At 43.9% G+C, this 25748-nt stretch overlaps 2 protein-coding genes across 2 annotated transcripts; both read left to right on the top strand.

Moving 5' to 3' along the window:
• Window positions 1-3736: 3736 nt before the first annotated feature.
• LOC139225491 (immunoglobulin-binding protein 1-like) lies at window positions 3737-7271 on the top strand. Its single transcript, XM_070856308.1, has 3 exons — window positions 3737-4223; window positions 5438-5770; window positions 6643-7271. The coding sequence occupies exons 1-3, from the start codon at window positions 3747-3749 to the stop codon at window positions 6913-6915; spliced, it is 1083 nt and encodes a 360-aa protein (XP_070712409.1). The 5' UTR covers window positions 3737-3746; the 3' UTR covers window positions 6916-7271.
• A 995-nt stretch (window positions 7272-8266) lies between these two features.
• LOC139225490 (protein ABHD18-like) lies at window positions 8267-20091 on the top strand. Its single transcript, XM_070856307.1, has 14 exons — window positions 8267-8404; window positions 11117-11225; window positions 12308-12392; window positions 12498-12598; window positions 12930-13005; window positions 13145-13231; window positions 13712-13737; window positions 13951-14089; window positions 14221-14310; window positions 15061-15162; window positions 15837-16078; window positions 17703-17839; window positions 18908-19070; window positions 19542-20091. The coding sequence occupies exons 2-14, from the start codon at window positions 11134-11136 to the stop codon at window positions 19597-19599; spliced, it is 1398 nt and encodes a 465-aa protein (XP_070712408.1). The 5' UTR covers window positions 8267-8404; window positions 11117-11133; the 3' UTR covers window positions 19600-20091.
• Window positions 20092-25748: the final 5657 nt, after the last annotated feature.

Here is a 25748-nt window from a genome sequence, read left to right as displayed (position 1 = left end):
ACACACATACATACATAGATACACACACACACACACACATACACAGACACACACACACACACACACATAGATACACACACACACACACACACACACACACTGTGCCTTTCCGATAACTCAGCAAATCATTAATTTGCCAACAACAGAGCCCTCCTCCTCCTCCTCCTCCTCCTCCTCCTCATCAGCGTGCACTCTAAACTGTCTTGTGCCAAAAGGTGTTTTCTAGATTACAATTTTGAAGAAGCAAAAAATCCATACTTCTTAAATGGATGAATTGGTAATAGATGTTTTGTCCAGTCCTACTGGACACAAAGCTCAGTCTGTATCTTTATGCTTTAAATTCTTGGGACCAACAAACAGGTCGTGGACTGAATTGTATTTTCTTTCTTTTTTGCATTGGTTCTGTTTCTTTAGTCGTAGTGTGTTCTGGTGCGGCTGATCTTGAGTCAGAATACGGTGTTCATGGAGTAGTCAAGCAGAAGCAGTTAATGCAGGCATCCGGGGATTCTGGGAAGAATTCACCTTGGTGTTACCTTGTACAGGAAAGAACAGTACAGTTTGGTGCTAAATGTGTGGAGAATGAATGATATGGGGGATAATACACACACACACACAGTAAGTTTTTAAAAAGGAACAGCAAATTAAACATGTAAACTAAGTAGAAGTGAGAGAGTTGGGGGAGAATTTAGAACTCCATTTAAACCAGTTAAACATGTATTTATTGCTGGAAAACTTTATTCTCCATCTACGTTGAATTGAATGCTTTCGTATGATGACAAGTTGAACACTTGTGTTGTATCATCAGCTTGCCTGCTGTGCCCCGACTAGTTTAGTCCAGGTCATCCCTGACATGATCAGACTTCCCAGTTGTCCCACTGTGTCCATTTTCCCACTAAATAGTACCAGATGACATGTTTCTCTCTAGGACCTGGGTAGTTGTGTCACTTAAATGCAACACAGCTGAAACAACAGGGCACGGTCTCCTCGCATGAGTTAAAGCAGCACAGGTCAAGTGAACTTCCAAGAGTCCGTTAGAAACATCTGATCACCAGTCGGGCAAATCCATTTTTCCCATGATTCACTGGAGCACTTATCAGTAATAACTGTTTCCCGCACAGCCAATCAAATGTCCCGCTGAAGTCTCCTTCTCACCCAACTTAAAGCACCAAACGCACGTCCCGTCCTGTCCTGCAGCTTGTCGAGCCAGTTTTCATCCACCAGGGAAAAGTGCACTGCTAATGTCACCAGTACATACTCCGAAATACGTTTTCTGTGAAGTCGGCACAAATGAGCGAAGACGCACCGATCCTAGGGCCTCGGGGCAGTTGCTGCTTTGCCAGGCTGGATTAGCAGCCACGCAAACGTCCAGTAGGGACAAGCGCCTCACGGTTCCTGTTTACAACAACATTCATTTGTGTTCATTTTCTATAGTTTGTGCTCGTGCTCCGTCTTCCAACTAGCAATGGCCACTGAGACTCACGGGAACTTTAGGATTTAGACTAAGTAAGCAAAAAAAAAAAAAAAAAAACTAAAGGTATGTCGGATATTTTTCAAAGAAACAAAACCGAAACGCTTCGAATCAACCACAACGTTGCACTATACACGCTGTTCTATTGAAGCCTTTGTTGTGTGATGATGAATGCTGAGTTATTACTTCACGAAAAAAGGCTTCCGTTGCAGGTTTTCTCTGGGTGACATCCTTGGAGGGCTTTCAGCTTTTCCTGTCTGCCGCTCTATAAGCTATGTGCCTCTCGCTGCCGAGCCACCGCGGTGTCTGTATGCTTATGAAGGTGGATTTAAGTGATCCATCATCAAGAGATATAATAAATAAGACTTTAATAATGAATAAATAAATCTGAAGGCAGTTTGCAGTGGTACGAGTGGCGCCCATGTGATGTACGCACAAGTGATGAAATTCCTTTTGTCATAAACATCAAAACCGAACGCGTCCTCATACTCAGCGTTCGCCGCAAACACAGTTGGAATTGAATTGAGTGAAATACAAGAAGTTCAGAGGGATTTCAGTTTTAAAACATCTATTTTTTTTTTTCTCACCACTTATTCACTGTCAGACTGCCAAATGAGAAATGCTATTTGTTGCAACAACAACAACAACAAAAAAAAATGGATGTTATTATTTTTGTTTTTTTCAACTCATACTTCTAATATAATTAAGTTGTGTCTGGGTTTATCAAGTCAGTCGCTTTGCTGTGTTCTTTCCATGTCTAATAAGTCTGTAGTGAGCCGGTCCGTTAAAATGGTGTAGGAGCAGATGGCAGGTGAACTATTTACACTCCCTGTCGTTAAAGTGTGATTATTCTCACTTTATTCAGGAGAAAGAACGCTTTTGACCCCAGAGCAGGATGAGATTTTGGAGTTAGCGCGCTCCATGACGTGTATGAACTCATTCATCAAAAGTATGCTTCTTCTTTTTTTTTTTTTCCTGTTGTCTTAAACTAAATGCTTTAAATGTTTGTTGCTGCTTATCAAATTGTACCAGAAGTGATTATTTCTAATAAAGTGAAGTGCCTTATCTGCCTCTCAGTGTTTGTCTCTTCTGCTTTCTTTCCATTCCATTACACACACACGTGAAGTGCCAAGCATGTTCTCCCATCCGTCCGATTTACTACATTCCTTACAAAAAAAGAAAAACTTGGAAACATTTCATGGTTGATCATAAAATGCACCGTAATGACATGTTATGGTTACATGCTATATTTTAACTTACAATTCAGTTCATCCTTTACGCTCAAGCTAGCTCCTCCACCTCCTGATCCAGCTGAACGGGCCGTCACACAGTCCCTTCCGGTCCGTGCTGTGTTTAGTGAAACCGTGATGTTTCCTGAGATGGTTATCGGACCATAAAAACCACACAGCGTGGCAATCCTAGACGTAAAGTATTATGCTGGCTTTGATGCAGTCATCGGTGATGTCACAGCTGATACGGTTTAAAGGTCCCATATTATGCAAAATGCACTTTTTATTGTTTTTTGTGTCCTTGGTGTGCCTACAGACCGCCAAACTCTGAGAAAAGACCATCTCCTCTCTTATTCCTGCTCCACCTGTCAGTAAATGCCATTTAAATTTGGCTCAAATCAAATCAGCAGTTGTGTTAAATCCTCCAGCCCCTCACCAGGCTCACCAAGATGTTGATGGCAAGAGCAAGGCAGCAGATTGTTCTGTTCTTCTAACTGTTGACTGTTGAGACAGAGGCTGACAGCCGCTACAGCAGCCATGTGTGAGAAAAATGTGTTTCCTGAACATCAAACCATGTAAACCTGTTCCTCTGGCCATTCTGGCCCAGATGTTGGGGCAAATGGCCCAGATGAGCCAGGAGTAGGCGGCGGTACAACGGCAGCACCTGGAAATGCTCCAGGCCCAGGCAGAGCGACCCTGGTCTGGCACTATTCTCCTGCAACTCTCCCTGTTGCAGCTGAGCTCAAAACCAGCCCACACCTCCACACAGCCTGAATATAATTTAAATGTGTGAGTTAGGTGTCTGTGATGTTTATTTCTGCTGTAAACTTGGGAATATTAACATGGAGCTCTATGGGGAGATAGTTGCTGCGTTCAGTCTGGATTGTTCTGTGTGTTCACATCAAGTGGCAAAACCTGCAGCTCCTTCGGCCTCCAAGTGTCGTTTCCATGTTTGGCCTTTGGGGGGCAGTCATGTTCCTTAGAGTGTGAAGCAGCAAAAAATAAAAAATAAACAAAAGAAGAAGACGCAACCCGGAAAACAAGACAAGATGGCGGAGTGTGAAAACATCAACGATGGTGGACAGCCATCAAATTCTGACGCAGAACCTCCTAAATTATCCGACATGCTAGACCGTGGGTGGAAGATATTTGAGGAGGTAGACAGTACGAACGAAGCGCTTGGCTCCAACAGTGTCCAGGTGAGGGTGAAGCGCGGGATGAACCTGCTGGAGGAAGCGTCCGCTATGGTGGCTCAGCTCGACCTGTTCAGTCGCAACGAAGAGCTGGAAGAAATCGCCACGGCGGACCTGAGATACCTGCTGCTGCCCGCTCTCTTAGGAGCCCTGAGCATGAAGCAGACCGGCCGAGACAGGCGGCTGGAGATCGTCCAAACAGCCCGGGTCTACTTCATGGATTTCCTGAGGAGGTGTAAAGAGTACAACGTGTCTCGGTTTCAACTGCCAAAATCCAGCGATGAAAACACGAGTCCCGACGAAGCGCCGGCTAACGGATACTCTACAGCCAAGGTGAGCTGAGTGAGACTGTGGGAAGTGTGGGAAGGTTCAAATAAACCATTCGGTCATTAGCAAGTACTTAGATATGTTAATATGAGAGACCCTTCGCAGTAACCAGTAACATTAAATACATTACACAGTTAGCATAGATGCTACAGCGACCGTCAATGTGCACTGTAATAACAGATGGACAAATGAAACATAGATACAAGTAGTATTCATGCAAATAAAGAAAGTAGGCCCTTCTAAGCAGGTGCATATAAAAAAGGCACATAAGATGAATGTAGCCATAAGGTCAAAGATATATCTCACTGTTACAGTACAGTTACCTCAGCAGGTTCAGTCCACTGATGCCCACACACACACACACACACACACACACACACAGAGTGGGGATGAGTTTGGTGCCCACTGGTAGGAATATAAGTGTTTGTTAACCAGCCACGGAAGAGGAGGGAGATGATGTTCAGGATGCCTACCAACTCAGACAGCATCCTCCTCCCTGCCACCACCTCCAGGGAGTGCAGCCTAACACCTCCTCCAACCCCTCAGCTGGCCTTCTAACCCGCTTAGTGTCTCTCGCCCTCCCGCCCCGTCCCCGGCACACACCAGCATAACAGACCAGCTGGCCACATTAGGCAGTCTGACCCCTGGACCACTGATTCCTCAGTGGTCCAGTGTTCAGAGGCTGCAGGGTGGGTTTGGCTTGAGCTGCGACATCCTGTGCTCATCTGCATTTGTGATTTCTGCGTCTGTCCTGCCATTCGCAGCATTGGCGTATCTCAGCTTTTATTGTGAAGGACACACAGAAAGTCTTCAGATCACACAAGCATTGCTTTATGTGCATGTGAATGACGCGCTTCCATTTCCTCCCACCGATATATAAATATCCTGCACACAGGCGCTGCCATATTATGGTGGCGAGATCATTTTGAGCCAGAGCCAGTATTGATGCCCCGCACATAAACCTGCCAGACTTAGTTGTGGGTTAGGATTAGCTGTCAGTAATGATGTCACTACCCTTTTTTTTTTTTTTTTTTAGCATCAAATAACGAGATAACTGAACAGAAACATGAACCTGTCAACACAGAAACCACCTTTGGGGAAAAATGGTCAGATGTGTATTTCTTTTATTTGGCCCATGTTCTCAGTCAGTGTCACTCAGAGTATAGTTTGAAAGTGAAGTTGGTAATGATTTAAACAGTGACGTGTGCTTGCTGTTCCAGCCCGTCTCCTCCTCATCAGACCTGGTTTCCATGGCAGCACAGAGACAAGCCAAGATCGAGCGGTACCGTCAGAAGAAGGAGATGGAGGCCAGGCTGGCAGATGTTCGCAAAGCCATGGACAGCGGACAGGCCGACGATGAAGTCAGAAGAGATTTTTACCTTCTGAATGTCCGGAGATGGATCACTCTGTGTCTGGAGGACATAGAGAGCATCGACCAGGAGGTAGAGATACTAAAGAGGATGGATGGTCTGAAGCAGGGTGGTGCCAAGCAGCCGGCTCAGCCAGTCAGGCCCCCCATGAAGCCCTTCATCCTCACCAAGGACGCTGTACAGGTGAGACGATGTGGAAACGGTGTCATCAGTAAGAAGTTTGTGCGTCGGAGCGCTAACAAGTCAACTGTAGGACGTCCTGCTAAGTTTGTGTCTTTGTCACACAAAGAAAATCCAAGGGAAATTGGAAATTCATAGGCCTGAAAAAATATAATATAGAGATTGTATCATGCGAACAATAACTACAACACCACCACATGTGGAGTTTTTGACCTCCCAATCAAAAAGAACAATTGATAAACATTATTTAAGCACATGTACTAATACTCCACTTTGAAAATACTCCAATACAAGTAAATGTTCTGCATTTTAAACCTTAGCAGGTAAAGGTATGTACGTTTTTATAGCAAAATTCACTTAAAGTGCTCATAATGCAGTAAAATGTCAGTGTTGACCTATTAAATCTAATGTTTGAGGAATCATATTACTGCTGCATTAATCTACTCACTAAATTGAGAACCTCATCAGCATCACTGGAGAACACCATACCTAACAGAACAAGGGCCTTTTAACACTGACGGTGACAGTGAGTAGATGTTCTTCAGTAAAAGCAAAACAGAACAAAGGTTAGCACACCCCACATTTTAAGATTCATCTCTATACCTCGTTCCCATGTAAAGTGAAAAAGCTTTAGCAAGACAAGAAACAGTAAGCACCCCCTGGGATTTTTTGTAAATGAGCTGTGGTGAGCTCATGTTTGCTATGATGCTAGCACAAGAACCTAACATTAACTACCTGTCCAACAAAGAGTCCACCTTAACAGTGATGCCCCAAGGATCATACAGGATAGTTCACAGGCAAAACAAGGTTGTAGTTTCTTTCATATGGTGTCAGCAGCGTGTGATAGATGGTGGTTGTGTTTGCTTCATCGACAGGCTCGGGTGTTTGGAGCTGGTTACCCCAGCCTTCCCACCATGACAGTAGACGACTGGTATGAACAGCACAGGAAACACGGACGCCTGCCTGACCAGGGGATACCCGGGAAGGTCGTCGTCGAGGAGGACGCTGACGCAAAGGAGATGGAAGAAGAAAAAAAAGAGGAGAACATCGAAAACGATGACGAGGAATCTCTGCTGAAAGCCAGAGGCTGGGATGACTGGAAAGACACTCATCGGAGAGGTTATGGAAACCGCCAAAACATGGGCTAACTGATCCCCAGGCAGACCTGTCTTCAACTCCATCATCGGTCCAGGAAATGGACGTTCTTCACAATTCGGATCCTTAAAACTCTTTGTACGAGAAGGTCACCAAACCAAGCAACGCCACAGCATCACTAACAGTCCAGTCGGGCTCACTGGTTTACCTGCAGATAGTCACTACAACTGATTTTACATTTCCTGTCATCACTCTATGTTGGATTCAACAGTCCTCTGCGGTGTAATGTTTGTGAGCGAGTCTGTAAAACTCTATGATTTAGCTGGAGCCCAGCAACGATGCCAATGTTTCTGCTTTGTAGTATGTATTACCCCAACACTGTCAATGGAAAATAAAGATGCCGATCAAACCGTGGAGCCAGACAGTCGGTGTGTACAGAACATGCTAAGAACATCCACAGATCGCTACAGAGAACCGCTGGCCTCCACACACCTCAACCTGAATGACCTCAACCTTTGGAAATGTAAACAATGGTTTAACAATCACCTGAAATCCTAACACACACACACACACACCCCCCACACACACACTAACATATGGCTCTGCTAACAAGCCGCCATCTAACAGTAAAGTGTGGTTTCAAAGTGAGCCCATGGTTAGCTAGTGACCACTAATCACGTTTGATCGGATAAATGGATTTTACTTCACTGTTCCTACATTCAGATCGCGTGAAAGCACAATCTGATTTGTCAAGATACAGTGATCAATTTACGTAGCTGTCTTTGGGGAAAATCTAGAATGTGCCGTACAAGATCGAACCTTTGGATCACTGCTTTTTTTTTTAATTTCTGCATCTCCCACTTGGCAACACTATAAGGAAACTAAATATCCAGTAAATACAGACCTAAACCAGGGAACAGACCTGAAGGAGAGGATGTGGAGGGACCTGGTCCCTGACAGCACTGATCTGTGTCACATGACTTCTCTTTCTGACAGGTCAAAGTCATTCATCTCACAGCTAACAGCACCACTGTTTGCTTCAGACACACAACAAGAGGACTTAAAGAACAGGCAGTCCTCAGGCGCCTGCTGACTTTTCCAGTACAGGTAATGCTTCCGGGTGGTGTCGGTGATTAAGATGTGGAGTTTGAGCTGATGATATGAGAGCTGATGATATGAGAGCTGAGACATATGATCAAAGAGGACATTAATGTGATCTAAAAGGGTCACTGGGCTGTCAGAAGCTACTGATACAAGCCACATTAAGACCTAATATAATATATATAAATATAATAAGACCTCTTACACCAGCGAGTAGACGTGTGTTCGGGACAGGTTTCTTTTGAATGTTGTGACCGGAAGTCCCTCCGCACTTCTTCACAGAAGGACACACGGCAGCAGCAGCATCAGCAGCAGCTTGACGAATAATGAGCGGGTGTCAGCCAGTCGCCCTCTGAGGACCTCTGAGGATAACGTTAGCTGCTAACCTTAGCCAACAAGTCCACGAGGATAGCAGCCGTCCATGTAACGTGACAGTCTGAGGTAACGTTACTGTTTTCCTGTCTGTCTGTATCTACGACGTCCGTTGCGTTAACTGTCGGCAATGAATGATCCAGGCTAAGTTAGCTAGCTTACTTAGCTAAGTTGAACTTTGGACAGCAGGAAAATATTCGTACAGTCTGGTGTCTGCTCTGCTGTCATAGACGTTCAGTTTCCCACACACCACATAATATATGCATAATATACCGTTAGTGACTGTTAGAAGAGTTTACTCGTTACCCTTTTACACTATCTTATCTTTGCCGTTATCAGCTAGCTAGCGATGTGCTGCTGTAAGTTCAGCAGCCACTATATATATATAAATATATATATGTGTATATGTATATATAGCTCAGTGCATCATTCATAATGTCATTGCTTCTGAATGTTTCCACTAAACTAAAGCCCCACTCTGACTGTGTCCGTGGAAAGGGCGAGAAATGTCACATTTCAGTGGGCGCCTCTCTTCTAGTCGTTACGGTGAATGTTCGGCACCAGAAGCACGGCTGAAGTTTGACCTCACGTGACAGCAGAGCGGTCAGCGTGACGTGACCTGCGCCATGTTTCCAGTGGGCTCATTTATCCACAGGCACAACTGCTGTTATACAACTGTTTCTTTTGGCAGGCTGAAGCTCGCAGTGGGCTCCAAAATCTGCTTGTGTTCCTGCCTATCCTCAAACAGAAGTGAACTTTATTCCAGATGCACAATTGGAACAGAGGAAAGGTTAAATCACTTGTGCCGAAACAGTGTGTTCACGTCCGGCTCCACAGCATTTATTCTCAATGGTTTGCTGAAATGGATTCCTACTGAAAATGTCCAAGACTGTAGTCACATTTTAATAATTTAATATCAAAGCACTTTTCCAAAAATGGCTCTATCTATTCTGCTCTCACATTAAGATGAGGGCTGGTGTCTGTGAGGTGACTCCACATGCCTGCCGCCTTCATCTAAATGGATGAAATATTCATTTTTGTCCGACTGTCACATTTACATCCTCAACGGATGCCTCAGCAACGATAAAATACTCCTTTACCATCATCAATAGGCCTTATTAGCTATTTTGTGAAAGTTAATGAGGTTGATTTATAAACTATGTATTCCGTTCACATCCACTATATCTCAACAGCTTTCTTTATGGTGTATTCTGAAATAGTTCTAGTTATAATGTGTAACTTACATACATGCAGTCATTGCAGTTGATATTAACGTGCTACAAAATGTATTCAGGATGAACAGTGCAGAAAATGTTCATCATTAACAGGACAGCTGCTTATAGACAATAGAAAGATATGAAAGCTTTACTGTTTTAATCCCATCTCATGCACTTGGCTCTGATTTCCACTGATAGGGTTGGCAAACAACAGCTGCCAACCTTGCAGGAGGAGAACGGAGACTCTGACTCACTTCACTTTTCAACAGGAATTATGTCCGTGTTGGGGGAGGGAGAGGGAGAGAGAGAGAGAGAGAGAGAGACTAACAGCAACTATAGCACTGACAGTAGGAATATGACTTATAATTAGCAATATGGTAACAGTGAAAAACTTGACAATAGTTAATATATGAAGAATAATAACAGGACTAATATTATAGTATTATAGTTTTCCTCATTTAAAATGACATGTGACACAACAACTATACTCCTGTTTCCTAATATCTGCATCATCACGCTGGGCATCAACAGTAGCAGGGGATTTCTCTCACTCCTGCAAATATATGTGTAACGTTAACATAAATGTTAACCGCTAACCTGCTAGTTAATAACGATAGATTTTAAGTGATAAGCACAAGCAGCGAAACATTAATACAACATAAGAAGAAGAAGGAGCGCCGCCTCAGCTGACACTTTTAAACAGATCTTTAGTGCAGCTAACTACAACACTCTCACTGCACATTCAGACTGTGCCAAAGTAATAACTAGGACTGGAAAAGTGGTTGTCGAGACGACAGGTTCTCAGCGTCTGGTGAAAACGCTGGAGCTCTGCTGCAAAGTGCCTTCACCTGTGCATTTCAGTCGGTGCATTGAGCCGGCCCTGTGCATGAGCGCAAGCTGCTGTTCAATAGCTCTTAACAGATGACGCTGAAAAATGTGGTCTTGTTTTGAACTGCTACAGATTTACTCCATACCCAAAATGTTATGATCCGCTATAGTTAAGCATGATATGACCATTTGTGACATCTACACTGCTGTCTTCACTGTAAGTTGTTGTAACATTTTAATAACTTTATTGAAACAGTTACAGGATACAACTAGTTTAAGACACTTGTGCAGAAATTGAGTCTGCAATTACAGACATGGCAGGAGGACCAATATCTTGTAAAGCTTGCCGTGGTTATAGGTTTAGGTTTAGGTTAGGTTATAGTAAGGCATGGTAGAGATCACCTGGTGGAGATCTGCACTCGACTCCTAGTTTTTGTTTTTTTTGTTTTTTACAGTTGCATCCCAAGTTACTAAAAAGATCAGGCTGTTGTCCACTCTGTACAAAGCAGCGGTCTTACTCTGTAACAACTATAAATCTGTGGACTCACCTTGTGACTTACCAAACAAGTGAAGCAGGAGAGGCACCACTGATAAGCGGAGCAATATAAAGTATACAAGCACGTCCATTCAGCGCGCTCAGTTTGAGTTGGCCCATTGCCAGGAAACCTGTAAAGATATCACCTGTAAGCGTTATTTTTCTACACAACCTGATGGAGGCGTGTTTCTCTCTGTGTAGATGCCAGGTGCTGGTCCATGGGTGTGAGTAGATTGGACATATTTTACAGGAGGCTGCTTCTCAGCAAACTCTTCATTGGGGGATGGGGGAAGCCTGAAGATCTCAAGAGGTATGGAAAGCAGAGAACACAACCAAATACAGCTAGAGATATAGAGAAGCACGTGATCACACACATTCAACACATCTCAGCTGTTCTGTCCACAGTGTCTGTCACTACCTAAGGTTATGATCTTAGGGAAGACTGGCATGGATGACTGCTGAGTGACTTTGGTCAGAGCTCACTTCTGTGTTCACCCAGCGAGGCCCACATACAAGCTGTGCTTCTGTGCTGTGCTTAAGATGATATCAATAGATGGAAATGTATAAATGCCAGAATCGAAAAGGGAACCTTCAGACAACTGCTCCACCTCCTTAGACAGAGCCTCTGTTACACCACCTCATCAAGTAATGGTGGCTTACTCACTGGGTTGCTCCTGTAAGGACATTAACAGTGGTAACCGACAAATGGTCTGCTCGACAGCAGGGTAGTGTCATAGAAAGACTATGCAAGTGCCTTTAACCTGCATTCTTTCCAACAGCCAGCAGGTGGCCAACACCTTCACTGGTAGGAAAAGTATTCTGATTGTATGGAAGTCCTGCTAGAGTTAAATCTTCCTCAATACAGCATGATGTTCATTTTGTGAATTATGTCCCGTTTAAAATGAAATTGACTAGAAAGCAGGGTGTGCTTTAGGGCGGGGCTACCTTTTGACCTAACCAATCAGGGGCGGGCCTCTGCAAAGTCAACATCCCAAGTTGGTAATAGCCAACTTTCAAAACCCAAGGCTTCAAAACAGCAGTCTAGAAACCAGCTGTTGAGGCATTTTTCACTACTCTCAAGTATCAAAGCACCCAGCTGTAGCTCTAAGGGCAGTTGGAGCATCAGCAATACTGTGGTTTCAAAGGTGCCAGTGTTCAGAATACAAGACGCGTACTGTAATCGGCGATTTTGCAATGCGGGTGAATGGCAAACATGGGTATGCCAAATGAGAAATCATACATTGGCTCCTGAGGGGATGATTTGGAGCACGTCATTTCAGTTTCATCACACTATATTTTCATCACATCATTTTCTGTTGGCACTCAGTGATCAAACAGCTGGATCTGTGCAGATGTTGAACTGCTATGTTTTCGCTTGGTTGTGTTTTTCAGAATCTTTGAGTTCCGTAAAATCATTGGAGACAGAGAGAAATGCAAGTTTCTGGTGCCTAAGGATTATCCAATTTACATAAACAAGGTACTCCGCCTGGTCTCCTGTCGCTGCTCTCTCACACGCTGTAAGTATCTGTTTAGTCTTATTTTATTCTCACACACGTGCACATGCTTGTGTCTTTGTGTCCAGACAGAGGACCACGCCGACTGTCAGATTCACGATGGGTTCTTCATCTCTCCTCTGGAGCACTTTGTTCCAGGCATCCTGCCAACAGAGGCGGTCAAAGCCAGGTACAGACCATGACGTCGTCCTCTACCTCTAATACTGAACGAACAGATAAAACAGGTTTAAACACCCTCTCTAAAACACAGCGCATTATAATGAAATGTTCGCCAGTAATTTGTTTCCATTCCAGTTGTTGTTATTCCAAATCTGGTGCAACAAATGTATTGTGCATTGTTCTCGTTAAATGGACAATAACAACATCAATCGATAACTGCAGCCATATTTCACTTTGTCAGCTGAGTTTCACGATGTCAAATAAGTTACAAGGGATCACTCGTGATGTGTTTGTGTGCTGTCACATCCAAGTGAGTCCTCATCCAGTATGTGTTGTTTCAGGTTCCAGTTCATAGTTCCCAAGAGGTGGCAGAAGAACAGACCAGTATGTATTCACTTGGCTGGGACTGGAGACCATGTAAGGCTCTTAAGCTTTTTACCTTGCCTCAACTTAAACTTTAAGTACACCAAGGCCAAAAATGCTGGATAAGAGTGACGTGTGTGCGTGTGTGCGTGTGTGCGTGTGTGTGTGTGTGTGTGTGTGTGTGTGTGTGCAGTTCTTCTGGCGTCGGCGGACCCTGATGGCCAGGCCCATGATCAAGGAGGCAGGAATGGCTTCACTGCTTCTGGAGAACCCTTACTATATCCTTTTATTGTCTTTTCACAGCTGCCTCAATGCCACTGTTCTTAAAGTTATGTTAACACACTTTCACTCATGAAAAGAGAATCTATATGAAAAGCTAAAAAGAAAGTCAGAAAGGAGGCCGTGACAGGACTGATGCACCGCCGTCATCCACGGCTGTGTGTAACACATCAGCAGCACATCTCAGATCAAAGGCTGCCCATTTAACAACACACACGTCCCGCTATGTACCTTTTTTAGACGGCTTTCCGTAAAGTATAAAGCAGGTGTGAACAACAGATACTGTAAAATCGGTTGGGGATTACATTCTAGTTTATTTCCACTTGAAGGATCATTACGTTATTCAGTCATATCTGGACACAACCATTCACACTCACACCTGAACTCCATCCTCTGGTCATGTGTTTGTGTCTTCTTGTAATCTTTCTGTGACGTCGCTGTCTGCAGACATTTGTTTTATTCCTTGACGGACCTTTTACATGGCTATCGTAAACCCAAAGACCAACTGTAAGTAAACGCCCCTTCACACTTGTCTTTTGTTTGACTAATTACCAGTTGGCTGAGTGTTTATTTTCAGATATGAGTGGATCAAATAAGAAAATGTACATTGATCACAGCATGAGATAGAATGACATTTCACCTCTTCATTGTGTCGTTCAAGCGCATATTCTGTTGAATCTCTGGTTAAACTGTATGGGGACTTTACTTTCTATATTTCAGACGGTCCAGTCTAAAGAACGTGTCGGACCTGTTTGTAATGGGAGGGGCTTTGATCCTGGAGTCATCGGTGCTTCTCAGTTGGCTTGAGAGAGAAGGTTATTGGCCACTAGGAATGACTGGCATCTCCATGGGAGGATATGTGAGTCACCAAAGCACACATTATGCCATTTAGTTTAAGCAGTTTCTAGTTTCAGGTGGTTCCAATGTAATACCTAATCCTCCCCAAAGATCATGTTTTTCATGAAGTCCCTCGTGTGTCTTTGTGTCCAGATGGCATCCCTGGCAGTGACTAACTGGCCGAAGCCCATCCCCCTGATTCCCTGTTTGTCCTGGTCCACTGCCTCAAGTGTTTTTACCACGGTGAGAGACTCTTTTTCTACTTGACATAGATCAATAAGGACACATTTGGCTATCATCTGTTAAGTGTTTTTCTTCTCTTTGCTGGTTGATGGAAGTGTATACTGCGGCTTGATCAGATACATTGTACAAGCAGCAGCCTGATTGGTTGGATTATGAAGATCACATATAAAGAACTATAAATAACAAGAACATGTTTATTGTGGTTTTACCTTGAACCTTTCCAAATATACATTTCCTTTTTTTCCCACTTGTGCGGCTTTGAAATTTCCTGATTGACTTTTGTCTAAAAATGCTCGGTTCTAAAGTTATTAGCTATAATGATATAACTCATATTATACTACAGATTGGCTACAAGGTGGTGTGGGTAAAGTTGGTGTGCGTACTATGACAAACTAAAAGTGGCACATGGTCCTCTCATGTTCTGGTGAATTTCTGCTGCTTCATCAGAACACCATTACCAACTCCATCATGGAATGGTATGGAATATTGGGAGGAGCAATTACAGAGATCAATAACTATTTAAATGTACATACAGACATTTGAGTTTTGTTTTAAGAAAATGTGAGGCTATCCTTTAATATTAGAATGAATGAATTGAAATGCAACCCCACAGCAATGCATTCTGAAGAAATGTTCAACTTGAACTAGTATTTTTTTTCTTTTTATGACTCTGTCTGTGTGTCTGTGTGTCTGTGTGTGTGTGTGTGTGTGTGTGTGTGTCTGTGTGTGTGTGTGTGTGTGTGTGTGTAGGGAGTGCTGAGTAAAGCAGTAAACTGGACCGAGCTGGAGAAGCAGTATGCCATTAACTCTGTGTATGAAGAGGAAATCATTAAGCTGCTGGAGTACTGTGGGGTATGTTATCTTTTTAATGTTGTTTTTTTTTTTCATCACTCACTCATACTCACATAGTGATGGAAAATTACTTAATCAAGGAATCATGAACCAATGGTTCTACTGTGAAATTGAAACGATATCTCAGCATCTCAACCAAACCAAATGTGCACCTCCTCCTTCCCCTGCAGCCGGTCTCTTGTTCGTTCGCTCTCATTTTGTATCCACCCATTGGCTCACCGCTCTTCGCTTTTGTGCTACCGAGATCAGTAGCTCAGATGAGTCTGTTGTTGAGCAGCAGCTCTGGTTTGCTTTTGGATTCATTTCACCAGTTTTTTGGTTTCAAGTTCACGATTCATAGACTCACATGCACTAACACTCATGTGCGGCTGTCCCGACAACCGAAACAAAGGACGGAGAAGCCTGGGATTACCACACACACACAGAGGGAGTGCGAGTTCTTTCTTAAGTTGCTATTACTCTACAGTATCTTTCCATAACAAGTAGTTGTTTAAGGCTTTATTGGTGTTCTGAATGTCCTATAGAAACTTAAGGAATCTCTCCATGAATCAGAAGCACAACAAGGACTCTGCTTGAGAGCCAGTTTCCCCCTAACCAAAAACATGCATGAACACACGTGAGCATCAATGACTATATTTGATCTGTCTTTTGGTCTGTGTGTCTACATCTAACAGGCTGATTCCCTTAAGATGGATCCAGAACTTGTGCAGAATGCGGATTCTTTAGAGCATCTGCTGGGCCTCTCTGGAGATGACAGACTCCAAGCAGTCTATGGCCAGGGTGAAAAGCCTAAAGCTGGAGGGGAAGCTGGACGTGGCCTATTGATTGGAACTGAGGAGGGCAGGACTGGAGACAGATTAGACGAGTTCTTATCATCAGTGAACAACAGTGGTACAAGCTTGGACACTCGACCAAGGTAATCAATTTAAGCCAATGTCAATACAAGCTAAAGAGTGTGTTCTTTGCAGTTTTTTAAGGACAAGGCTTTAAATATCATGTTCATATTTGTAAGAGAATTATCCGTCTTTAGCCTCTACACACAGGATTTACCCTAGGTTAGTTTTGGTCAAGGCCGACTGTGAATCTTGATGTTGGGAAACGTCTCTGTCTTTGGAGCACAGTTTAACTGTGTGGTTGTTTTGGGTAGTCTGGCGCCGTTCGGATAAGGAATGACACTCCAATGTCAGGGTTACCATGGTGACAGGTGATTGCTGTGCTGTGCTCCAGACATTGCAAGATAGACTGTCTGTGTCTGTCTGCGACTTGGAGATCCTTACATCAATGGTCATAGTTCCTTTTTTAGATTTCAGTGAGCCAATGGACCACTCAAACCTATTTTTGGTACATATAGAATGACCACATTTGGGCATGGAGCAGTTTTGGCCGACCAAGCAGGGGTTAAAAGATCATGGGAAGCACCATTCTGTCTATGAATCCTTCGCTGGCTTCCAGTAAAATCCAGAAAATAATCCTTGTCCTCACCTAGAAGGCTCTTAATGGTCAGGCTACACCATATCTTAAAGAACTCATAGTGCTGCATTGAGCTCTCAGAATGCCGGTGGTTCCTAAAGTCCTCAAAATTAGTGCAGGAGGCTCCTTCCAGTTTGGGTTCGGGGGGCAGACACCCTCTCTACATTAGAGTAGGTTAAAACCTTCCTTTGTGATGAAGCTTATAGTTTAGGGCTGGATCAGGACCAGCCCCTAATTATGCTGCTACAGGCCTAGACTGCCGGGGGACTCCCATGATGCACCCTCTCCTCCTCTTCCTCTCCATCCTTATGCTTCATGTCTCTTTAATGCCTGTTACTAACTTGGTATCTTCCCCGGAGCCTTTCTGTGCCTTTCTCATCTCTCTGGTTCCTGTGGATCCTGGTCCTGGTTCTCCTGCTGTGGTTCTCTCTCACTGTTATCATATTGCTAATTATTAGTCATATTCCTATTGTCAGTGCTATAGTTGCTGTTATCTAACTATTGGCTATCTTGGTTGTTGTTTGTTATGTCAGGCTATTTCCCCCTTTCAGTTTTATAATCCAAAAGATCTCGCGTTGACTGTTGTTGGTAGGTGGTTGCAGGGGCACTCCAGTCTCTTAACAAATTGTGTGGTGTTGCAAAACATCTTATTTGATACGTGCAACATGTGCCCCCATCTTGAAAACTATAGATTTTCACGACATTAACGATAATTCTAATTCCCGGCGTTTAAACTTCCATGTTGTGTTTGTGTGGGTGGAGGAAGATAGCTGGGGTACCACCTTTCCTCTCAAGGTCTGTTGTGCACGTCTGAATGTGAACACAGGTAATTCTGTGAACAGCAGTTGGAGAGATAAAGGCATTTTCATTTTGCATAAACTCCACAGTGTGCCTTGGTTCATTCTTGAAAGAGACTCTTGATTGAGACCAAAGTCCACCCATGCGACAATTATTTTTTTTGTGTGTGTGTTTTATTTGTTTGTCTGTTTTGTTGAATGTTCAGGATCCTACTGTTACTCGTGGTTGCAGTGACACTTTTTCATCTGGAATCCCTCTCTGTCTTTTCTTAGAATCCTTCATGCAAACAACACACTGCATGGGAAGAGGACAAAGTCAGACAAATGCTGCCGGCCATCACTGCATAGAGAGTCTATGAGCTTCATGAAGGGAGTAATGGATGAATGTACACACATGGCCAACTTCTCAGGTAAGTTTCATGGGGCAAACACACATGTCTACGGGCAATGTTTCTCATTAATAGCCTGGCACAAGTAAGACAGAGGAAAGCACACATAAATCTTCTATAAAATAATTAAATGTAGACTAGAATAAGTTTTGTTTCTTTCATTAATGACTGAAAGAACATGATCGTGGGCACAAGCCACCAAAATGAGGTTCCTCAGCAGGGTGTCTGGACATGGAGATAGAGTGAGGAGCTCAGACATCCAGAGGGAGCTCGGGGTAGAGCCGCTGCTCCAGGATGCCTCCCAGGTGCCTCCCTTTGGAGGTCTTCTCAGTACATCCAACTGGGAGGACACCCCAGAACTCGCTGGAGGGATTATATAGCTCATCTGGCCAAGGAAGAGCTGGGAGTGTTGCTCGGGAAAAGAACATTTGGAGTGCCCTGCTTAGGCTGTTGCCACTGGCTGGATTTCATACAATGGTGAAACTTCATATCGCCAGCAAATTAACATTAACTACTACGAGCAGTACACAGAGAACATGGTCACCTCACATCTCCACCCTGGTGAGGAAGCTAATAAATGATTGTATTTCTTAAGGAAAGGTGCCAAGTTACCAAGGGGCAATAGAGAGCATCTTCATTGGGATTTTCACAGCTGGGGCAACAATAGAACGACTTGTCTGCTTTAATCGAATCTTCAACATCTTCATTTTACCTGAGCCGGTGCTGGCGAGGTAACAGCAATGGAGGACAGCGAGGGTGATTCAGGTTTTCAGCAGGCCTGCAGTCAGCCTGCTGGAGGGCTGAAGGATGTTGCACATTGGACATCCCTCATTTCTATGTAAGAAGGGGAGCCAAATCTAAACAACATGTTTCAAACACATTTACTGGAAGACGAAGCAGGAGAAAAAGAGAGAGAAGGGTCTTTTCTCATAGTTTGGGGTTTGTGGAGATGATTTATGTTGAAAAGACTTTAAAAAGTGCATTTTGCGTAAAGTTTCCCCTCTAAATTTCGAGAAAATGTTGCCGATGATGTATGATATATATGATGTATACACAAATAAATGGAATGTGTCCTTCCACCTATCCTAGTCCCTGTAGACACCAGTCTAATCATCGTGGTCCAGGCCAAAGAGGATGCCTACATCCCTCGTACAGGGGTCCTCAGTCTGCAGGAGATCTGGCCAGGATGTGAGGTCAGATATCTGAATGGAGGACACATCAGTGCATACCTGTTTAAACAGAATGTCTTCAGGTAAACCACTGACTCAAAAATGTCAAAAGATGTGTTTAGTCAGGGACCAAGTGTACTTGTAGTATGACTTCTAGTGTTGAAGTACTGCCGTTTAAATGATCTCTACAGTCTGTAGCCATTTGATTTATTGATTTTTTTTTTTTTGTTGGGCTTTTTTTTCACTGTTTTCAACAAATATGACAAAACAGTTTCTAAAATAAGTTGTATAGCCTGTCTTTATGTCCAAACGTTTTACAGTAGACATAGAAATTCCTGAAAAGTAGGAACACTTGTGCAATCCAAGGCAGATCCACGTTGCTTGGGTTGTCCAATAAAGCCAGTCCATATGAAAATGATGATGTTGCGTTTTGTTGACACTGCGCGAGACATCTTTTGATTTAAGATCTCCTGTCTGTCGTCATTTACTTGACTTTTCGCCAGGGGAAAAAGAGCAAATTCACACTGTTGACTGCATGTCCGTTTCATTCGCAGACGGGCCATATATGATGCATTTGACAGATTCTGCTTGAAGTATCCCAACCTGCACTAGTCCCTGAAACAGCACCAGGACCTGTGGCCGGACACTGGAAAAAGCCTATCCACAGACCAGAAGACCTCATCGACCGAGATAGGATTTGTCTGAGCGTTCTAGGCCTTCCTTAGATAAAGGTCTGCTAAGCACAGTCACTTTGTAATTCTTTACATTTCCTACTTCTACAAAGGGAGCTGTGTACGCCCTGGCGCACCCGAGCAAATATAAAGAAGTGAAAATTGTATTATCCCGTCAGTATATGGTTGTCACAGCACTTATTCATCTAGTTTGACTTTGGTAAACTGGTTTTAACAGACAGTAGCCATGTGGCAGTGTGTGTTCTTCCTTCATTGGTTTGCTCTGTCAGGCTAGACCTGTCCATCCTGTTGTGGCTAGGAATCTTCTGCTTCTTCCCCTAACCTGGAGAAACTCTGGATAGGACGCACAGACAGTCCCTGTTTTATCATACTGATATTATATCAGTATCAGCATAATAGCAGGCTTGTCTGTGAATCATCATGTTATTAAGTTGAATTGAATTAGATTAATCCAAAGTGACTTACAGTAAGTGCATTCACCCAAATGGGAACAACACAATTGCAAGAATGAAGTGCATCAACTCCTTCATATATACTGAGCTCATATATGTCTACTTTTAGTAACAATAAATGTATTTTTTTTTTTTATGGGCTCAAGCAGTTTTCTGCTGATGTCGGTATGGAGCTTGTCCCGTCATTGTGGAACCAGGACAGCAAACGGTCACGGAGCAGCCAGCAGTAGCCAGCGCGGGCTGCAGAGGAGCGGTGTAATGTGGGAGAACTTGGGTAGAACGAAGAACAGTCAGGCCGCAGAGCTCAGGTGGCACATTCAGGCAGACTAGCAAGGAGGGTGCTGCAGTAGTCTTTTCTTTTTTTTTTTTTAAATGTCCGCAGTGTACCCGTGGATGTACGGACAAATGTCGCGGGATTACTGGGAAGAAAACTGCCTAAAAAAAGAGAGCAGCAGTATCTAAGTGCAGCTGAAGGCTTTACATGTTGTTCAGTCTTCACGTTGGTTCCCAGATATCGTAGTTAGGTTAGCGTGTCTCCATCTATCAGATGAGTAAAAACATTTCACACTGAGCTGGTCAAATGCAGTAAGAAAGGAAAAGTCAGAGACGCACTTAATAACAGAGGGATGTCGCTCCACACAGGGTGAAAATAACCCCACCCTCACCCCACCTCCCCCACAGACAGAAAACCAGTCAGCCAGTGCTTTTCATTGTTTTCTTCACTTTCTTTTGACTGTTTAAAAACTGCTGTAATGTTTCATCCTTCAGTTAACTGTGCCATGTTCTTGTCCTTCTATTTATATAACGTTCATGTAATGTTGCCACTGACACTGAAGACCTTCGTTCTGATTCCGGTTATTTGGGGTTGACATTTCAGCAAATTCAGCAGCTTGATTTTTTTTTTTTCTTTTTAAATCTATATAGTTGTGGCAGGAAGCACCAAATTATATTATTCCAGCTTGATATTAAATCTATTTGTATGAGCTAAAAAAAAAGTTTTCTTAAGCAGGGAGCTCAGATTTTTGTAGGTTTCCACTGATTTTAAAACTTCCTGTACACTTATTAAGTGGTGCTACTGAGCCAGAAAAGTGCAGAATTTCACATCTGCAAAAGTTTGTTCAGAATTAAAAGAAAACTCTGGTAAAAGTCTGTATTTTTCATCTTGTCAACAAATGCTATGTTCAGACCTGCCAACACTGACTCTTCAGTATCTACAAACAAGTATTGTGTGTGTGTGTGTCTGTGTGTGTGTGTGTGTTTGTCACAGCCTGATGTCTTCTTCCTTTGTGCCATAGAGCTCCACTCTTGTCCGAACATGATTAAAAACACATCAGTGATCAACACTGTCCACTGGCTGACATGATCATTCATTTCCACGAGCACACACCTGCCCCAAATACACAGCAGAGCGCCAGATGTGGATTCATCCGCTGCTGAAAATAGTGCTCAACAAGATTCCAAGTATTGAGAGATGGACTAACACTTAGTTTTGGTCTTTTGGTGAAAAATATAGAAGACCACACAATTATTGTTTAAGGGAGGAAACTACAGGGTTATTTGTAATGATTTTATGGATCTGAGGGCGATGATACATCGTCATGTAACAAATGTGCAAATGGAACTCAACTCCAGAGTTATTCAGCCCTGAATTTCAGTCTTCTGCAGCTAATTTGCAGTGGTGGTTTCTGTTCACTAGCAGCTTTCAATGCCAAGACAAGTCATGTGATGTTAATCAGGTGCAAATGGAGGAAACCAGTTACATACAAAAGTTGTTTTTTTTTATCATTTTCTACATTGTAGATTAATATTGAATACATCATATCTATGAAGGAACACATGGAATTATGTAGAAAACAAAAAAGTGTTAAACAGAACATGTTTTATATTTTAGATCCTTCAAACTAACCACCTTTTGCTTTGATGACAGCTTTGCTCTTTGCATTCTGTCAGCTCCATGAGGTCGTCACCTGGGTGGTCTTGAAGAAGCTCCCAGAGGTGCTGAGCACTCGATGGCTGCTTTTCCTTCACTCTGTGCTCCAACTCATCTCAAACCATCTCAGCTGGGTTTAGGTGGGGTGATTTTAGAGGCCAGGTCATGTGACCCAGCACTCCATCATTTCTCCTCCTTGGTCAAACAGCCCTCACACAGCCTGGAGGTGTGTTTGGGGTCAATGTCCTGTAGAAAAACAAACGATGGGCCCATTACGCCCAAATCCATCTTTAGCCATCCTTGAATTTTGAATAAATCAGCAACAGTATTACCAGCAAAGCCCCCCCCCACCCCATCACACCTCCTCCTCCAGGCTTCTGGTGGGAACCATCCGCTCACCTCTGCGTTCCGCAAAGACATGACGGGTGGAAACAAAAGTCTCAAATCAGACCAAAGTACAGATTTCCACTGGTCTGAGTTCCATTCTTTGTGTCGCTTGGCTCTAGCAGTTTTCTTCCCCTTGTTCTTCCTCAGTAGTGGCTTCTTGGCACATATTTGACCTTGAAGGCCTGATTCATGTGGTCTCCTCTGAACAGTCGGTGTCGAGCTGTGTCTGCTACTTGAACTCTGTGAAGCACTAATGTGGGTTGTTGTAACTAATGAACATCTTCTCTGCAGCAGAGTGACTCTTGGACTTCCTTTCCTGGGGGGGGGTGACTGCACTTGAGGAAACGTTCAAAGTTCTTGAAATGTTCTGGATTGACTGACCTTCTAGTGGTGGGCTGTTAATCCATTTATTTTACATGAACATTTTTTAGCACACATGGGACAAGAGGAGGTGTGTCACTGGTTTGATAGATACTGTATGTACGGTATGAAAACTAATTCTGAAGAGTTTTTATTATTTAGAAAACGGGCAAACTTCATTTGCTGCAATGGAACTGCTATGGATGTATGTTGTCCAAAGTTATGATGAAGCAGTTTGTCCCACTTGTGTGCGTACGGCATGGAAAACTCTGCTCCTGTAAAGACGTGAAGACGGACAACGACAAACACTGGAGCAATGCTTTACATGAACCGTAAACCCTAAAACAGTAACAACTGATTGTAGACTTTTTCTCAAAGTGTGGAAAATTCCTATCCAAGTGACACATTGTGGTAGAAATGCATGGATATTGGGAAATGTATGATTTGGGCATTATCATGGTTATCTGACCTTTTACCTGCTCTGCCAGGCTTGACAACGTGGTTCTACACTGTCTGGTCAGAAAGACTGGAATTACAGGAAAACTGGATTATATTGTTGAGACTGGATATATACATTCGTGTCTCTATTTGTGGCCATAAGGGATGATTGACAAACAATCATTACTCGTCATATAACCACTGTTATGTAGAGTCTAGGGAGCTTCCTGACCATCCATCCATCCATCCATCCATTATCTATACTGCTTATCCTTCAGGGTCGTGGGGGAGCTGGAGCCAATCTCTGCTAACTTTGGGCCTGCATGTCTTTGCACTGTAGGAGGAAGCCGGAGTGCCCGGAGAAAACCCACGCAAGCACGGCCAGTCATGTCTTAAACGGAATCATCTATCTGCACTCAGGTGCCAATAGCCAAATGGCTGCTAATTGACTAGTTACAACTGGTCCAATCATGTGAAAGCAGGTGGAGATGTGGAGGCTGAATGGTGTAGATCCAGGATTGTAACCCTGGAGATAAGTGATGCTCAGCATAATGACAATAATAAGTACATGAATGATCATAGGAACATGACAAGTCATGAGTAATATTGCAGTAATTAATGATGTGACAAAAATGAATATATCAACAGTAATAGCAGGAGGGCCACGATCCACAGGATGACATGGAGGTCAAACTGGCCAAGCAATGAGAAACCAAAGACTGTTTGAGCCCACAGACCTGGCTTCATGTCAGCGCGGGGGGGGGGGCACACTCTGCAATTACATTACCGATTACTTATATTTGACCCTGCTCTATTCTAGATTTAACTATCTGTGCATACAGCATACGTGTCTGTGTCGTGACGGGACTCTCACTTTCATTTCGCGTGAGACTCTTATTTTGTAGCTTGTTTACATGCGCGAGGTGGAGCCGGACGTGACGTCAGCTGGTCCGTGTCCACCAGCTGATCGGAGCAGAATCGGATCAGATGACATTATTGTCACTTTGTGGTTCTGGGATGTGCTGAGGACCCGGGACCGCAGCAGCTGGCTGGGCCACGCGCCGCCGGCCTTCGCTTCGGGGAACTGCCGCGCGTGCGGCGGACACGTGAGCGTGACGAGTCCTGTTTGTTTTGGTTGCTGCATCCCCCGAAGGCCTAGCTGCGATGCTAAGCTAATTAGCGCGCTAGCACCCGCTGGTAGAAAAATGAACGGCGAGGGAATATCTTCTAACGTGAAGGTGTGACGACCGCACAGGGAGCTAATATCGAGCAGACAATCGACTGTGGATGAAACACAGCGGTCGGAAAGCTGTGTAGCCCGTCCGGGGGCAGCAGACAGCCCCCCCCCCCCTGACAGCCTCTGGTGCCAGCAGCTCTCTCGTCCAGCTCCAAGATGTGGCTCAAACTCTTCTTCCTGCTTCTGTATTTCATAGTGCTGTTTATGCTAGCGAGGATTTTTGAGGCGGTGGTTTGGTATGAGACCGGCATGTTCGCTACCCAGCTGGTGGATCCAGTCACTCTCAGTTATAAGAAGCTGAAGACCATCCTGGAGTGTCGGGGGCTGGGGTACTCCGGACTGGCTGAGAAGAAGGATGTGAGCGAGCTGGTGGAGAAATCAGGTGAGGTGGGGGTGGGGGTGATGGGGGGGGGTCTGTGTGAAAGGTCACATCAGTTTGCACATCACCAGTCATGTGTTGTTAGACACAGCCCATGGACGTGGCCTGAAAGCACAGTGGCAGTGAACAGAACCAGGAGGTGCCTTCATTTGCTTGGACACCATCATGTCAGGTGGAGGTCTGCTGGTGGTGCCCACTTGGTCAGAGATCACACCTGGCCTAGTTCATGTGAAAGGGTCCGACGCTACCACATCATCATTTGGATCAAGTGTCAAATGGAAGTAAGAGTGAGGATCGCCAATACTGGTGCTCTCAGAGCCAGGGGCCTCCATCGCCAGCACTGGAGCGACGTTTCTCTGATGTTCACAAAATGTAGTGGTTTAGTGGGTTTTTGCCCAACAGGAAGTCATCTGTTTTTCAACACATATTTGGGATCGTTATGATGTGCAAAAATTCACAAAACTTTGCACCCACGTTCCAACTTGGAAGTATTTCGAGAGATATGTCAGTCAGGCACACCCAGAGTGTCCTCTAATAACCTCGAGCTGAGTTGAGGTGTCAGGGTTCCTTGAAAACTCACAAAATTTGCACCAGAAGTGGTGAAATCTAATATTTGACAAGGGGGGGGGTTGGGCTTGGGTGTGGAAAATTAGTTCTAGGCTAGGTGTAGAGTATTTTAAAATGAATGCCTCGCCTTTAAATTTGACATAGATGTACTAAATTTCATGGTCTTGTGTAACATGAATATTTTAAAAAGAGTCTTGGAGCCAAAACTTTCAGTCAGTTTAAATTTAATGTGCTTGTTTTTGCAAAGTGAAGCTACTTTAGTGCCCTCCTCCGAGAACATCTGAAGACCTTTGCAATACTAAATTGAGTTTGCACAATC

The sequence above is a fragment of the Pempheris klunzingeri genome, unplaced genomic scaffold (genome assembly GCF_042242105.1).
Source record: "Pempheris klunzingeri isolate RE-2024b unplaced genomic scaffold, fPemKlu1.hap1 Scaffold_312, whole genome shotgun sequence".
Classification (NCBI taxonomy): Eukaryota; Metazoa; Chordata; class Actinopteri; order Acropomatiformes; family Pempheridae; genus Pempheris; species Pempheris klunzingeri.
The sequence above is the reverse complement of the archived record's forward strand: the minus strand, read 5'-3'. Positions and strand labels throughout refer to the sequence as shown.